The sequence below is a fragment of the Mustela erminea genome, chromosome 9 (genome assembly GCF_009829155.1).
Source record: "Mustela erminea isolate mMusErm1 chromosome 9, mMusErm1.Pri, whole genome shotgun sequence".
Taxonomy (NCBI): domain Eukaryota; kingdom Metazoa; phylum Chordata; class Mammalia; order Carnivora; family Mustelidae; genus Mustela; species Mustela erminea.
Genome location: NC_045622.1, coordinates 42,175,899 through 42,194,273, shown reverse-complemented (window position 1 = coordinate 42,194,273; position 18,375 = coordinate 42,175,899). Strand labels below are relative to the sequence as shown.

Below are 18,375 nucleotides of genomic sequence, written 5' to 3'. Positions count from 1 at the left end.
TGTTTTACTAATCATTTCTTTTCCCATTGAAAGTGATTGATCAGGGGCGCCTGCGTGGCTTAGTGGGTTAAGCTGCTGCCCTGCTCAGGTCATGATCCCAGAGTCCTGGGATCAAGCCCCACATTGGGTTCTCTGCTCAGCAGGGATCCTGCTTCCTCCCCTCTCTCTGCCTGCCTCTCTGCCTACTTGTGATCTCTCTTTCTGTGTCAAATAAATAAACAAAATGGAAATGCATCCCTTTAAAAAAAAAAGTGATTGATCAGTTGATCTCATGAGTTAGCCTAACAGTGCCTCATTTTTCACTGATGTATTTTGTGAGGGCCAGAAGATCAGCATTCTCTATGGAAACCTATGAAATAGAGCTTTCTTGCGAAATCACAGAGTGTGCCCTAGGAATTCCCTCTGTCCTCTGCCACAGGGCTTTTAGTTGGCTTCCTTCCAGAGTGGCCTGCGTTCACAAGATTCTATTCCATAAGAGTTTGAGAAGCCTGCCTTTCACTGAGGCTGATTGGAGTTGAGGAACCTGCCACCCTTGATTTTCCTCTGTGGTCACAGCTGTTCTCAAATGTTCATAATATGTTAGGTACTAGATGTCACAGAGATTAATAAACCTTTGCCCACATTCAGGAAGCTCATATTACAATGTAGAAGAGAAAGAGGAAAACAGAAAAATAGAAATGACAGTCACAGAGGCTTTAAGGGATCTGTAGAAGTCCTACTAGAAAATGTTTAGGAAGTCTTTGAAACTGTTGGGTAATGTCTCACATGAAAAACTTGAGTTTCACTGTAAGACAGAGAGGTCACTCCAAGGAGAAGACCATCTAGATGATTCTTTAAGCTTGGTATGTTTTGGGAATTAAAAGAATTTTGCTATAGGAAAGATAAGGAGTTGGTAGTGCTGGGAAGAGGGTAGAAGTATAATAATTCCACTATTTAGGTGGCATGTATTGGCACTGATTCACCCATTGGTTATGATTCTCATCTGCTGCAGTTGGACCCATGTCTTACTAGTTGTCAAGTATTTTAAATTTCACCTTTGAATGTAATAGGAAATGACTGGCAGATTTGGCCATATTTTAAAGGGCCATGCATGCCAAATTAGAGATTTGAATATGAAAAAGAGAGTTAAGTAAGATTATTATGCAGAAAGATTACATAAGTAAATTTGTTTTTTTGAAAGAGTAACTCTCAGGAAAATGGGGAAGACGGATAGAAGGAGAAAGGATAAGCTTTTAATCTATGTCATCAGTTCAATTTAGCAAATGAGAGGAATAAAGATAATTTTATTAGAAAGATTAATATTTATAACCAAACAGGGCATTCTTTATTAAATTTAGTACATTCTTTTATTTTGGATAAAATTAAATCAGTCAGGATTGAAAAAAATGGTATTTCAAATGCATCATATGTTTCAATTGCTTTGAACATTATGTTCCAGAATGCTAAAATTTAAAAAAAAGAAAACTTCTTTGTTCTTGGTCTCCTCTCCATGATAAACATAGCACCCAAATCTGTGCCTCTAATTCTGACCAACATTCCTTGGGCTGTCTGATCCCATGACCAAGGAGTGGCCTTCAAATCTCAAGGAGAATTAAGAAGAATCTGGAGTTTAAGTGCAAACCATGACTACTGCTGAATAAATATTCAAAGTCCCAATATGTATGTAAGTAAGCAGAGCTATCTCAACAGATGGGGGAAAAAACCCTCTAGATGAGGGGTCAGCAGACTTTTCTTCGTGTGTGTGTGTGTGTGTGTGTGTGTAGGGCCACACAGGAAATATTTTAGGCTTTTTGAAACATGTGGTCTTTATTACAACTAGCTCTACCAATGTAACCTCAGAACAGCCATTGACATTGTGTGAATGAGTGTGGCTTTTCCAATAAAACTATTTACAAAAACAGGAAGTGGATTTGACCCATGGGAGTTAGTTAGCCAGCCACTGTTTTAGAATGCTTTATCACAGCATCCTCCAACTAACAGAAACAGGTACATGAAATAGTCACTTCACCAAACCATATTAGTCTTCCAGAAAAAGGTGGAAGAGTAAATGAACTTCACCTGGTTTCACCACAGAACAATATTTTATGTTTACCTCTTTTTCTTCACAGGTGTCCGATTTTTTTTTTTTTTAGATTTTATTTAAATTTGAGTTAGTTAACATATAGCAATTATTAGTTTCTGGGGTCAAATTTAAAGTGATTCATCAGTTGCATATAACACCCAATGCTCATTATATCACATGTCCCCCTTAATGCGTATCACTCAGTTACCCCATCTCCCACCTACCTCCTCTCCAGCAACCCTTAGTTTATTTCCCGGAGTTGAGAGTCTCTTATGGTTTGTCTCCCTCTCTGTTTTCATCTTATTTTATTTTTCCTTCCCTTCCCCTGTGTTCACCCATTCTGTTTCTTAAATTCCACATGTGAATGAAATCATACGGTATTTGTCTTTCTCTGACTTACTTATTTTGCTTAGCATAATAGCAAAAACTATCTACTTCCATGCACATTATTACAAACGGCAAGATTTCATTCTTTTTGATGGCTGAGCAATAGTCCATTATATATATAAAACACTACATCTTCTTTATCCATTCATCAGTTGATGGATGTATGGGCTCTTTTCATACTTTGGCTATTGAGGACACTGCTATTATAAACATTGAGGTACATGGATCCCTTTGAATCATTATTTTTGTATCCTTTGGATAAATACCTCATAGTGCAATTGTTGGATCATAGGGTAGCTTTATTTTTAAATTTTTGAGGAACCTCCATAGTTTTCCACAGTAGCTGTACCAGTTTGTATTCCCACCATATCCTCACCAATACTGGTTATTTCCTGTATTGTTAATTTTAGCTGTTCTGACTGGTATGAGGTGATACCTCATTGTGGTTTTGATTTGTATTTTCCTGATGATGAGTGATGTTGAGCATTTTTCATATGTCTGTTAGCCATATGTATGTCTTGGAGAAATGTCTGTTCATGCCTTTTGCCCATTTCTTGACCATATATATATATATATATATATATATATATATATATATATAGTTGTTGTTGTTGTTTTTGGGGTGTTGAGTTTGATAAGTTCTTCATAGTTTTTAGATACTGGCACTTTATCTGATTGATGATTTGCACATAGCTCCTCCCATTCCAAAGGCTGCCTTTTAGTGTTGTTGATTGTTTCCTTTACTGTTCAGAAGATTTTTATCCTGATGAAGTCCTAATAGTTCATTTTTGCTTTTGTTTCCCTTGCCTCCAGGACATGTCTAGTAAGAAGTTGCTCTGGCCAAGGTCAAAGAAGTTGCTGTCTGTGTTCTCCTCTAGAAGTTTGATGGATTCTTTTCTCACATTTAGGCTTTCAACCATTTTGAATTTATTTTTGTGTATGTTGTAAGAAAGTGGTCCAGTTTCATTCTTCTGCATATTGTTGTCCAGTTTTTCCAACACTATTTGTTGAAGAGACTGTCATTTTTCCACTGGATATCTTTCCTGCTTTGTCGAAGATTAACTGACCATAGAATAGAGGGTCCATTTCTGGGTTCTTGATTCTGTTCCATTGATATATGTGCATGTTTTTGTGCCAGTACCATACTGTCTTGATGATGACCGCTTTGTAACACAGCTTGAACTCCAGAACTGTGATACCACCAGGTTTGGTTTTCTTTTTCAATACTACTTTAGCTAATCAGAGTCTTTTCTCTGTCCATATAAATCTTAGGATTGTTTTTTCCAGATCTGCGAAAAATGCTGGTGTTATTTTGACAGGGGTTGCATTAAATGTGTAGGTTGCTTTGGGTAGTATAGACATTTTAACATATTTGTTCTTCCAATCCATAAGCATGGAATGTTTTTCCATTTCTTTGTGTCTTCTTCAATTTCTTTTTTTTTTTTTAATTTTTTATTTATGTGAGAGAGAGAGAGAGAGAACATGAGCTGTGGGGGTGGGGTGGTGTTGTGGGAAGGGCAGAAGGAGAGGGAGAAGCAGAGTCCCTGCTGGGTAGGAATCCCAATGCAGGGCTCAATCCCAGGACCCAGAGATCATGACCTGGGCCAAAGGTAGATGCTTAACTGACTAATCCACCACTCAATTTCTTTCATATGTGTTCTATAGTTATGAGAGTACAAATCTTTTACCTCTTCGGTTAGGTTTATTTCTAGGTGTCTTAAGGTTTTTGGTGTAATTGTAAATGGGATCAATTCCTTGATTTCTCTTTCTGCTGCTTCATTACTGGTGTATAGAAATGCAACAGACTTCTGTGCATTGATTTTTATACCCCAAGATTTTGCCAAATTCTTGTATCAGTTCAAACAATTTTTTGGTGGAGTCTTTTAGGCTTTCTACACAGAGTATCATGTCATCTGCGAAGAGTGAAAGTTCGACTTCTACCCAACTAATCTGGGTATTAAATCATTCTTATAAAGAAATCTTAAACTTTTCTATTTGCTGAAAACTAAATTTCATCGGACTGTTCCCATGTAAAAATAGTAATGCAGACTGAAAAATCCATCCAATCATTGTATTCTTCTGGTTTACATAATGTTGGGTTGCTCCAGATATTATTTATCTTAGGAAGGAGGAGGATGGAGGGGAGGGGAATCTTTCTTTTGCAGTCATCTTAATGGTTAGTTTTTCTTTATTAAAGATTGTCAATTTTAAGAACAGAGAATTAATTAATTAATTCTCTGTAAAATTTATCCTTTATACCATAAGAATCAAGTTTATTACTGAAATAAAGAATTATTGAAGATCCAACAAGTTTACCATAGTGGTTAAGGATACAGACTACCTTCTAATGCCCTCTCTGCCACTTACTGCTTGTGTGATCTTGAGTGAATTGTTTGTTTCTTTGTGCTCAGCAATAAAGTAATAATAACAGCTTTCAAATATGATTGTTATGAAAAGTCAATAAATTAATACAGGAAACCCAAGCAGTCAGGGCAGTGTTTGTTACACAAAAAGCACTCCACAAAGAGCTATTAATAACATCCAATTACTTTAAATTTTACTTAAACATATTTTGCAAGAGCAATGCATCTTAAAGCTACCAGAACCCTCTGAGATGCAGATGCCTCTAAAGCACAAGCCCTGGGACTATAAGAGGCCTTTGAAGTCATTTGTTGTTTTCATCACTCACACAGAAATCTTTCTTTGTCCAACAACATCCAGGCCTTCTGTTCTCCTTCTGGGCATTTTCAGTTGTGAGATCCATAGCACCTTACAAAGCAACTGGTTTCATTTAAATTTCAGCTTCACATCTAATAAGCACAGTGATACTGATGAGACAAGTGATGTCTCTGAGGTCAGTGTCTTCACTTGTAAAGTCAAGTTAATATTCTTTATCTACTTCAGAATGGGCTTGAGAGAGAGAAAAATATTTCTCACTCTTTATATTTCACAAAGGAGCATTCCAGGGAGATTTCCAATCTCCAGGAGGGAAAAGCATGGAAAGAAAAGACTCAGCTTGTCTCACCATCTCCCTTCCTTCCCTTGGGAATGAGTGACTGGCCTGTCTGGTGAGGTGGAGGAAGAACTGAGCGGGTGTGACTCAGCCTCTTGTTTTTATGGAGCAGTCTGTGCTCTAACAGTTTTCCTGTCATTCTGAAAGCCATCTTCTAAAGCAGGAAAGTCCTGCTATTGTCCAGCCCTGCCTGTGACTCTAGGTTTGGGGGCCAGTTTTAGGAGGTCCAGTTGTCACAGATCAAAGACTTGGTCTCTAATTAACTGATATACATTAATCTCTATGACTCATTCCCATTGGTTTTTAATTTGAGAACAGGGCTGTTGTTTAATCAACCTTTAAAACCCTAATGTTAAGAATTCATTACAATTCTTGATGAGACAGTACATATGCAAATGTTATTTTAAGAGCATTTCTCCATGACAGTATACTCAGATCTTTCTCTCCCTACTGTTTGTAATAAATGGAATAATATAAAATAAAGATAGTATATAAGACCACTTATTAACAGTGTAGTTTTCCTTGTTTTCCAATGTTTACTGACAACTTCTCAAACCACCGATACCCCCCACTCTACAACATACACACATTCCCTTTTTGCCTCCAAAATTACAAAGAAAAGAGGGGCTATCAAGTAACTTTTGTATTTTTAAACCTTTAAACATACCTATCTCATTTTTTAAAATAATTTCTGTTCCCTTCTGGAGTTGAATTTTCATCTTGCTCCCTCCATCTACACTTCAAATGTCACTCATTCCCACATTTAAGGGGTTTTGTGCAATTAATTGTCCTCCCTCATTTATTAAATTCTCTATCCAACCTTGATCCTAAAATTAAATGACTAAACCTCTGTGGCTGGCCTCTGTATGTAATATATAAATCCTTATGAATCATAAAAGAAAATGCTTGGCATTGTCCAAAATGTTGTAAACAAAGTCAAAATTAAATAACAAGAAGGAAAATATTTGCTACACATGTCAATGAACCACTCTCTTTAATTTATAAAGTACTTTTGTACAAACCAACAAGGTGGAAAAAAAACAGAAAAAATTGAAGGGCATGAAGTTTGAAGAAAAATAAATATATCACTTATTCATATATGAAAGATACAGAATATCACTCATAATTAAAGAAGTACCAATTAAAATATTATGATGCCAGTTTTCACCTATAAAATTAGCAAGTGCCAAATAATTTAATACCATGTATAGACAAAGACATAAAAATATAAGCGTTTTTCACTATATAGCTTTGTTCATCATTAAAATTATTTTTTCATGATCACAAATTATGTTTTTTGGAAAAAGTAACTATTAAAAACCTGTCTCTTGACCTCATATTTCCTTAAAAGTTTTATCACTCCCCATTTCTTACTAGTTTAACCTCACAAAACTATATGACATGGGTTCATTTTCTCACCTCCTTACATCCTAGCTACTTCATTCTTAATTTACTTTAATCTCTTCATTTGTCCATCTGTTGCTAAATGACCAATTAATAAATCTACCTCAAGGGACGCCTGGGTGGCTCAGTCAGTTAAATGTCTGCCTGCCTTCAGCTCACATCATGATCTCAGGGTCCTGGCATTGAGTCCCACATCAGGCTCCTTGCTTAGCGGGGAGTCTGCTTCTCCCTCTGCCTGCCTCTCCCCCTGCTTGTGCACTCTCTCTCTCTCTCTGACAAATAAATAAATAAAATATTTAAAACAATCTGAGGGTTTTGAAGGGACGGGGGGTGGGAGGTTGGGGTACCAGGTGGTGGGTATTATAGAGGGCACGGATTGCATGGAGCACGGGGTGTGGTGCAAAAATAATGAATACTGTTATGCTGGAAATAAAAAAAAATAAAAATAAAAAAAAATGTAAAAAAAAATGTAAAAAAAAAATAAAAATAAAGATTAAAAAAATAATAATAAAAAAAAATAAACTAAAAAAAAATCAATCAATCAACCTATCTATCTATCTATCTCAATAAAACTAAAGGTCCTTTGAGTATTATTTTCACTGATCTAGAATTATTTGACACTGATGGCCCCTCCTGTAAACATTCTCCTCCACAGGAATGGGATGACACAACACTCTGGGTTTTCCTCTTCCATCTCTGGATTTACTTTTTCCCTATCACCTTTTCATAATTCATCCTTTTTCCAATCATTACATTTCAAGATCCCTTTCAAAGCCAAGTTCTGAGACTTCTTCTACTTGAATTCTCCATGCTCATGTCTTCCATTCATAAATCTAAACTACTCAAATGATTCACTCATTTTTATTTACAGCCTACATATCTCTTCTGAGCCCCAGACTCACATATTCTTCAGCTTTCTTAGCTATATTTATGTTTGAGAAGCACATCATGCCATTATTTCAAAAACTCATGATCTGTTTTCTACTTCACACTTGATTCTTTTCCAACTCTCTCCATCTTGGTAAAATTATCTCATTCATCTTGTTATAAAACATAAGAATCTTACGAGTCAATCTTGACATCTCCCCCATGCTTCTCTATAATACTCAATGTGCCCAACAGCTCCTACTTTCCCCCAACTTCCTGAGTTGTACATAATTTACAAAAAGTTACATATATTTAATGTATACATTTTAATGAGTTTGGACTTATGTATATATCCTGATAGCATCATAACAAAAACATAATAAGTACATTTTAATTAGTAATCTACTACTTATTCCATGATCATATCATTTTTGTTATGGATACTGGTTCCTCTGTATCTACCCTATCTTTTCTAATCCATAATACACCCAATTATCTTTTGAAATACCACACCTAACATATTCTTACCTACACCAGAAAAAAAAAAAGTTTCTCCAACAATGGGATAAATATCAAAATACTATAAGGCTGAAAACATGGTCTTCTAGGTTCCTGTCCAAACTTCTTCACACATGTTCCGCTTACCTTCTTGCTCAACCTTCATGGTTCATAATCTGAGACAGATATAACTAGACTACTGCTTGTTTATAAACTGAACTTCATGCAACTAGTCTGGTCTTTCCAACTCAAGTGTAGATAAGCAGAAAACAACTCCAGGCCAAATGGAGCATAATTTGGCTAGCTTTATTTGTACTAAAAATTCATCACAAAAATTTCAATAATTTTCAAGGCATTTTACTAAGTTTGTTTAATTTTCAAAGGACAAACCTAAAACAATAAAAACAATAAAGCAAAATTAAATGGCGCTTATCACAAGTATAGAAACATTTTTATGTTCCTAAGCCTTCTCTCTTTGTGATAATTAGAATGGCCACTAGGATAAGAAACTGGTATAATCTTGTCCACTCATTTAACTTCTAAGTCTCGATTTTCTTCCCTACAAAAACGGGGTCATTCCTACCAAACTCAAAGGTATCTAAAAGTTGACATATTCAACATTGCTGACAGCGCTAAATTAATCTCTCTCTCTTGCTCTCTCTCTTCCTCTACTCCTCCCCTCTTATCTCCTCTCATCATTTCCTCTCCCTTCCTTCCCCCTCTCTTTCCTTCTTCCCTTGTCTCCTGACACATAACAAGAACTCAATGAAAATAAGTTTTCCTCACGGTTAAAAGATACTGAGTGGCCCACTGGAAGACAAGTATACTTATTTTAAAAGGAGCTGCAATTTAGAATGAATACTCTGATAATATGCAAGGATAAATACTAATGTTTACTTCTGAATAATACCTACTGTAATGGCTTTAGTAGAACAATTATTTGTAATTCTATCCACAAACATATTGATTAGAATAAGCTCTTGTCCTTTCCACTTTGAAAAATGTCGATGGAGAGTGGCCTCCTGATAAGAAATATAGGTTATAATTCCCAATTTCCTCTTGCAGCCTGGTAACAATCATCATATTGAAGGACAGAGATTCTTAATTCAAATGGATACATAGTTTTAGTTAATTATAGACAAGATAAAAAAAAGATCTTTAAATAGTTAATTTGCCAAAAGGTGCCCTTGTTTCCAAGTTCATATTTAAGTATATAATAATATGCAATAATAATAATTAGTATATAATAATATATAACAATAATATAATATGATGTGTTCTTAGGTCGAAAACTAACACTGTATCCATTCTAGGGAAAAAAAAAGCTCCTTTAGAAATGTTATTACTGTTCAGATTATTGATCCCATTCTGCGGTCAGGGCCAGAGTGTTCAGCAAGACTATTTCAGGGACCTGGACAGGACATTTTTATTGGCAATAAGACAACAGATTACCCTGAGTTCAAGTGAGAAGACCCAGTGGCCACGTCTATATCACTCTAACATTCTTCTGATGTTCAGCACAGATGGTGAGATATGTTGATGGATGAGGTTGTCTCAGCAGCACAGTTATCTTCCTAGTCCCGCCACGCATTTCAGCTGAATGACCTATTAAACATGGCTGTCCCAAGACAACTGGACAGATTTATAACTACAGCTGTTAAATGGGACCCTCTAGGAAGTTCTGAATATAGATTCCCTTCTCATAACCTTGACTTTAAATTTTTTTCTTTTCTTTTTTTTTTTTTTTTTTTTTTTTTTTTTTAAGAGAGAGAGCAAGCATGCATGTATGTGTGAGTGGTGGGGAGGAGCAGAGGGAGAGACAGAATCTTAAGCAGGCTTCACACCCCGTGCACAGCCAGATGGGGGCTCAATCTCACAAACCTGAGATCATTACCTGAAGTGAAATCAAGAGTCAGACACTTAACTAATTGGGCCACCCAGGCATCTGCTGACCTCTAATTTCTAAGAACCATCTTGAGTTGAGTCTGAGCTGGGTAGGGGAAGGAAGGAGCATAAATGGAGACTGGGGGAATATATGCTATAAAATAATCTCAAATTATTAAGAGCACAACATAAAGAATATAGTCATTGATATTGTAATAGCACTGTATGGTGACAGATGATAGGTGCATCTAAGGTGAGTTTAACATAACCCATAGATATATTGAATCACAAATTTGTACACCTGAAACTAATGTAACATTGCGTGTCAGCTACAGGAATTATAGGGTGAATTATATTTTTAGAAAGGAGCATTAAAATGAAAATGCTAACTTAAATTTGAATGATCTAGGATAATTTCTTTATATACTCAGGTTCTGTGAAGAACTGGGAGTTTGCTATCAGACAACTTCTCTACTGTTTCTATTTACAGGAAATAGGCTAGTAGAGAAAAGTACCATGGTAATCAGGTTCTTGTGTGACTTTAACCATGTTACCCAAATTTTGGGGTTATCAGTTTCCTCACTTGTAAAATGGGAGTGAATAGATGTGCTAAATTCTCTTATAACTACTACATTTTACTTTTCTGCTCACTGCCCTAGATCTCCATTCTTATGACTAGGTATACTTTCAATTTCCTGAAAAATAACAGAACACAGCACTAAATGCTCAGTTTCTAGAATTACACATACTTATATTTAATTTTTTCTTCAATACCTCCATCCATATAGCCTACTATTACTCAATATTAATTGAGTCTTAGAGTCCTTGCCTATAAAATGGAGATAATAGTACTCAACATGAAGTTATTCTTAGATTTACTTATTTTTTTTTCATAGCACTTACTACCTTCTATCTAACTTGCCACCAGTAAGGTCCATAAGGGTAGTAAGTATTGTCTTGTTTTATTCACAGATACATCCCAAACCTTTTAACATATAGTAGCCAGTCAGTATCTATCAAATGAATACATAAAACAATGAATGTACAGAGTTTAGTGTAGTAATTGGAAGAAAACATTTAATAAATGATCCCATAAATGATCTTGATAAATAGTCTCATTAATACCTAGAGTGTCCTTTCACCATGAAGAAGTAGAAAAGGAAGAAGCAGGAATGTTTCAAAAAGATAAAGGGAATGGATGACCACACCATTACTAAATATCTGCAAGAGTACCACACATGACTTTCAAAGACAAAAATATGAGCCAAGGGATGGAAACTACAGGTAGACTTTTTTTTTTTTTTTTTGGAAGAGTAAGAAGAGGGGCGCCTGGGTGGCTCAGATGTTTAGGCATCTGCCTTCGGCTCAGGTCATGATCCCATGGTCCTGGGATCGAACCCCGCAACTGGCTCCCTGCTTGGGCGGGGAGTCTGCTTCTCCCTCACTCTCCCCATTGTCCCCCCTGCTAGTGATCTCTCTGTCAGATAAATAAATAGAATCTTTAAGAAAAAAAAAAAAAAGAGTAAGAAGAATTTTCTAACAAAACTCCTCTAAGATGAAATGAACTGGTGCTCAAGTAAATACTGAATTATTCTTAGCTGATGAATGAAGGGATTAAGAAATCTAATTAAAGGTTATGAATCTATTATTGCATGAATCAAATGATGTGGAGAGAACTTCTTATAAATAGCATACAAAATAAATTTTACAATATATAAAATAATGGCATCTGGCTGGCTCAGTCAGTAGAGTGTGTGACATATGATCTTGGGGTTGTAAGTTTGACCCCACATCAGGTGTAGAGATTACTCAAAAAATAAAATCTTAATTTATTTGTAGATATATATATATATATATATAACATTATTAAAATTGGGCATGTATGTTATATAGATATGGAATTTTGGCCTTGTGGTGCTGTTGGCAACAAAAATTAAGATGGAAAATAGCAAATATCATGAATACCTACTTATTTTCCTTGTGTACATGTGACCAAAAAGCACTTATTTCTTGAGAAATCATATGGGCTGGAAAACAAATGCTGCTGATTTGTCTTATTAACGTTGGCAAAGGCAGAAGATAGGAGCTACAAAATCTCATGCCCCACCAGAAAAACAGGACTATTTAAAGCCAGCTTCTTTCTTTCCTGTTCTTTTTACCCCAGTGGTAACTGCATTTTGGAATTTAATACCAGAGTGGGAGTGCTTCTGGGTTGTATGAAACTAACTGGTGCGTCACTCTTGCCAGCTAGGGATGATTTTAGACAAAATGCATGACATCAGTGAAAAATGAATCTCACTCAATATCATTTTTATGAAGGATAGTTGGCCTCATACTAAAATAGTCCCATCAATCTACTGCCATCAGGTCAGACAGAAAAGCATTAGGTACATAAAATGGCTGTCATAAAATGTAGCCAAGCAGGAGCCAAGTCTGATTGCAGAAGGTCAGTTAGGCATTTAGAAAATAAAGGAAGCATGTTTTCTTTAACGAGCCGTCAAAAGTTAATAACAAGTGAGTTAGCTTTCTGTTTTGGACAGAAATATTGAGAAAGATGCAAGGGTTCTAAAGGTTTTCTCTAGTTTTTAAATTGGCTGCCTACTTAAAAGATGTACTATGGTAAAACTTTTTAAAGTTCTAGAATAGTGAACTACATTCACATGGTCAAACTGTGAGGTCCTTTTACGAATTGTAATGGTTAATGTCATGTGACCACTTACTGGGCCATGGGGTGCCCAGATACTTGGCTAAACTTTATTCTGGGTGTGTCTATGAAGGTGTTTCTGGATGACATTAGCATTTGCATCAATATACTAAGTAATGAAGATTGTTCTCATTAGTTAGTGACCTCATCCAATCTACCAAAGACCTGAGAAGAACAAAAATGACTAAGTAAGAAGGAACTCTTCCTGCATGATTGCTTGAGCTGGGATGTTGGTCTTTTCTGGCCTTCAGACTTGAACCCAAACATTGGCTCTTCTTGGATGCCAAGCCTGTTGGTTTTCAGACCAGAACTATACCACTGGGTCTTCTGGTGTATCATCTCACCTCACCTCATCTCACCTCTCTCTCTTTCTCTCTCCCTTTCTCTCTTTCTCACACACACACATACACCATTATATCCCACTTCTCTAGAGAACTCAAATATACTGATTCAAAGCATCAGCAGGGAATGAGCTGAGCTGAACCCATCAAGTGGATTATCCAGATAATTAAAATCAGTCCCAGTAGAAGTCAGTGTTTTAGAAACTTGCCCGGCAACAGTGTAGATGATCAGGCAATGTAGTAACACTTTTGTAATGTAAATAATGAGCCAATTTTCCAATGCTTTAAAAAATTAGTCCTAAAGCAATTCTTCACTTTCAAACTCAAAATTCTATGACTCTATGTTATAACACAAGTTTAGGTAGCCTTTCTCAAAATCAATTTCAAAAAGTCTGAAAAAATGCTTATTTCTCAAGGGAATTATGAAATGATCCAAGTATCTAAGAACCCATCTCATTTTCTTATAGTCATTTTGTTTTCAAGACCTACATACTCACCACCTTCATGTGTTGATTACTGTTATCATCATTAATCAGCACATGGCATATCTACTTATTTTCCATGATTATCTCCAGGCTCCAGAGATACTTAATTTCTACTTCTACCACACAGATGAAGTTTCCAAAGCATCTGTCCTTATGCACCAGAAGATAATCTTTGATTCTGCCAAATTCCTGGCATTACCTTCATGTGAATTTTGACATTGTCACTCACCTGCCCAGAAGCAGAAATTCGCCTGCTAGACCCAAGCGCCTCATGGCCATCAGCAGACCTCTCACCGTCATGCCTTCACAGAAGCAGGCCACCACCCGGGCCTTGGGCAAGTGACTCCTGAGCTTCTTCAGCAGTTTATCAAAGCTCTGTTCCCCTGCATTGCTATAGATTTTGTAAGAGTGAGCGATGCAAATTCCTTCCTTGGCTGACATATCTTTGAAAGCTTCCATCCCACTCTCTCCATAGTTGCCTGTGTGAAAACAGATAAGCAGAGAAGTAGTGAGATGGCAGTTCTGGGTACAATGGGACCAATTAAGAATGCAGAAGCACTGGAAGCATGAAGGTCACTTGGTAGTATTGAACTTGGAGCTGGAAGACCTGAATGAATTTTTGCTCTTTCGTTGACTTGTTCATTTAAGCAATTTACAATGAAACTACATTACATGTATATGTCTTGAACTGCAAATTCTGTTTTTAAGGAGAGAAAGAGAAAATAGTATAAAAAGGAGAAGAAATTCAGCTTCCCTTCTAACTTAAAAAACTCATACTCTAGTATGAGATGATGGAAGACATTCATCTGCTATATTTTCATTCTATCTTCCTTCCCTTGGCTCATCTCATCCCACCAGTTCATATCCCTGTATTTAAAGATACAATATATACACTTAATAAGGTATAGATGCCATTGTACAAATAAAACATGTATTATATTATGCATTATATGTATTATACTATTATGCATATTTTATTCTATTAGCAATCATAAGAATTTGCAGCTTTATCCCAACTGAAAATTCCATATCCTTGCTTGGGATTCAAGTTTTGTCACAGGTAAATGCATAAGCTTCAAATGAAACATTTGAAGTTTCACTTTGTACAATTATAGGGAAGTTAGTGATTTGGGGGAGTAATTCCAAAGTTTTCTACAAACCTGGGGAGCCTAAGGACTGATGGTGGTCCTTTAAATTAATGAGAAGTTGTGATAATCAACTTGTATGCCAGGAAGTGTATCAAAACCTTTACAGATGTGATCTTATTTAACTCTCACAAGAATATACTGAGGTATGCATTATAAATTCCATTTTGCAGATAAGAAAACAGATGAAGCAGTTGGGTTTACACCTGCCCAAAGTTACATACTCAGAGGTGGAATTCTATACTACATTCTCAGTTCTGAGAATGCAGATTCTGATTCTGCTTCCTCCACTTGTCCATGGCTGACTTTTGGAAGACTCAAAAGTTCAATTATATCTACATTTCTTTTTCCTATTTAAAGGTCATGATACTTTCATTTTAGATATTTTCAGAGCCTCTTAAGGCTCTATAAATCATACCAGACTCATTTTCTGAGTTTCCAAAAGATTAGGTGGGTAGGGGGGAATGATTTAAAAAATACAGGAGCAGAGTAGAGAGCCCAGATATGGACCCTCAACTCTATGGTCAATTAATATTTGACAAAACAGGAAAAAATATACAGTGGAAAAAAGACAGTCTCTTCAATAAATGGTGCTGGGAAAACTGGACAGCTATACGTAGAAGAATGAAACTCGACCATTCTCTTACACCATACACAGAGATAAACTCAAAATGGATAAAAGACCTCAACGTGAGACAGGAATCCATCAGAATCACAGAGGAGAACGTAGGCAGTAACCTCTTCAATATCAGCCACAGCAGCTTCTTTCAAGATATGTCTCCAAAGGCAAAGGAAACAAAAGCGAAAATAAACTTTTGGGACTTCATCAAAATCAAAAGCTTCTGCACAGCAAAGGAAACAGTCAAAAAAACAAAGAGGCAACCCACGGAATGGGAGAAGATATTTGCAAATGACAGTACAGACAAAAGGTTGATATCCAGGATCTATAATGAACTCCTCAAATTCAACACACATGAAACAGGCAAACATATCAAAAAATGGGCAGAAGATATGAACAGACACTTCTCCAATCAAGACATACAAATGGCTATCAGACACATGAAAAAATGTTCATCATCACTAGCCCTCAGGGAGATTCAAATTAAAACCACATTGAGATATCACCTTACATCAGTTAGAATGGCCAAAATTAACAAAACAGGAAACAACATGTGTTGGAGAGGATGTGGAGAAAGGGGAACCCTCTTACACTGTTGGTGGGAATGCAAGTTGGTGCAGCCTCTTTGGAGAACAATGTGGAGATTCCTCAAGAAATTAAAAATAGAACTTCCCTATGACCCTGCAATTGCACTCCTGGGTATTTACCCCAAAAATACAGATGTCGTGAAAAGAAGGGCCATCTGTACCCCAATGTTTATAGCAGCAATGGCCACGGTTGCCAAACTATGGAAAGAACCAAGATGCCCTTCAATGGACGAATGGATAAGGAAGATGTGATCCATATACACTATGGAGTATTACGCCTCCATCAGAAAGGACGAATACCCAACTTTTGTAGCAACATGGATAGGACTGGAAGAGATTATGCTGTGCGAAATAAGTCAAGCAGAGAGAGTCAATTATCATATGGTTTCACTTATTTGTGGAGCATAACAAATATCATGGAGGACAAGGGGTGTTAGGAGAAGGGAGTTGGGGTAAATTGGAAGGGGAGGTGAATCATGAGAGACTATGGACTCTGAAAAACAATCTGAGGGGTTTGAAGTGACAGGGGGCTAGGAGGTTGGGATACTAGGTGGTGGGTATTATAGAGGGCACAGATTGCATGGAGCACTGGGTGTGGTGAAAAAATAATTAATACTGTTTTTCTGAAAATAAATACATCAATTTAATAAAAAAAATTAAAAAAAAAAAAGAATACAGGAGCCTATTACAAGACAAGCATGCTATGGAGCATCTAAGGGAGACCGAGGAATGGGAATTTCATCAGAAAGACATCTTCAATGAATAAGGATGTAAAAGGCATTTGGTTGCATCAGTTTTAATATATGACTCTAATAGAGGTCATTTATAAATCAGTATACCTGTATAACATTTTGATTTTTGAAGTCACTTCATATAGATTAGCTCATGCTCCTTACACCAACTCTATGGTAGAGAGGATATTATCTTCCAAGCATAACTGATAAAACTGAAGTTCCCATTTAGCAAGTAGGTGGCCAAGTCTTGGTTTGAACATATAACGTCTCACTCCCGACCCTGTGTATGTTCCACCTAGAGCAGGTAATGAGATACTCTTGTTGGAAATGAGATCCTTGGACTTTGAGCATGGGTTTTTATGTGGTTTTATCTTCTTGAACAAACTGTAAAGTGCAAAGCAGAACAGGATGGCTTAAGTTCTAGCCAAAAAACCTGATGGGCCAGCTGCCTCTTCCTTTTTTTTTTTTTCCTGGAGAAAAATCCAGAAATAAAATAACAAGAATCCTCTATGATGATGGAAAATGGGCAATGTAGTTATTTTGCAATTAACAAAGTTTAAAGGACCCCCTCTGAAAAACATACCCAGGGGCCTAAATTACTAGTTTTATACTAATCTGAGTAATGTATTATTCTCGGTTTTATTTTTAGCCAACTCTATTTTCCAACTGACTGTCTTGCACTTAATGCTTTCATTAGTACTGGGGTATTTGCATAAATAATTTGAAATTAGGTACATAGTGATTGTGATGGCAATGATAAAAATTCTCAATTTATTTGCAGATAAATAAGAAAAAAACAACAACTGAGGAATTCATAATCTTTAGCTCCTCTCCCAACAACTTTAACATTATTTTTGTTTAAGCAGTAAGTTATACAGAAGCAGCTTGTAATAAAGAGAGAATCTTGTTATTAGAGTGATCTGAGTTATAATTCTGCTTGGATAGTCTCTCTAAATCTAGCTTTTTCACCTGAAAATCTGCTTAATATATGAGTATTTTGTATATTATATAATGTTAAGTATTATATCTAGTTTAAATTATAATAAATGTTTATGATTATTATAATATATATTAATATGTTCTATAATTAATTATATATACTATTCTGTAATAGTATATATAACATTTATGAATACTATATATAGTTATAATAGCTACTATAAAATAATATATATGTTAAATATATAAAATATTTGATAGGTAGCCTGAACCCAATTAATTGTACCTATTGGCACTAAATGTTCTAGATACAGTGAAGCTGCTCTCTCCTGAAGCATGTAAGACAAATAATGGAGCAAAAGGCATTAATACTGAACACTGGATTGAAAAATAAACTTAAACTAGTTGGGGAAATATTATTTTCTTATAACAAAGCCTAAGCCATACACTTTAAATTTAAAAGAGGAAACAGTTTTAATATATGTGTAATGTAAAAATTCGGCAGAATAATTTTGATTTAATAAAAGTCATGATAGGATGAGAATTAAAAATGGCATCATGTATTCTAATAAAACTAGGAAGCCTAAATTCAGTGTTGAGCTCTTTCAGTGGTTGATATACAGACTGGAATTACACATTTAAAAATAAAGAATAAACTACTGAAAAGTTCATTAGTTTCTCATAGGAAATGAAATAGATTTCAAGC

The 18,375-nt window shown here is 35.8% G+C and overlaps 1 protein-coding gene across 2 annotated transcripts in view; it reads right to left on the bottom strand.

Annotated features, from left to right (window-relative positions):
* The window catches only part of GRM5 (glutamate metabotropic receptor 5), a 563,943-nt gene that overhangs the window by 309,148 nt on the left and 236,420 nt on the right, over positions 1 to 18,375 (bottom strand). For both annotated transcript variants that reach the window (XM_032358929.1, XM_032358930.1), the window contains one exon: positions 13,875 to 14,124. In XM_032358929.1, the coding sequence (XP_032214820.1) occupies positions 13,875 to 14,124 (250 nt within the window). The remainder of the gene's footprint in view (positions 1 to 13,874; positions 14,125 to 18,375) is intronic.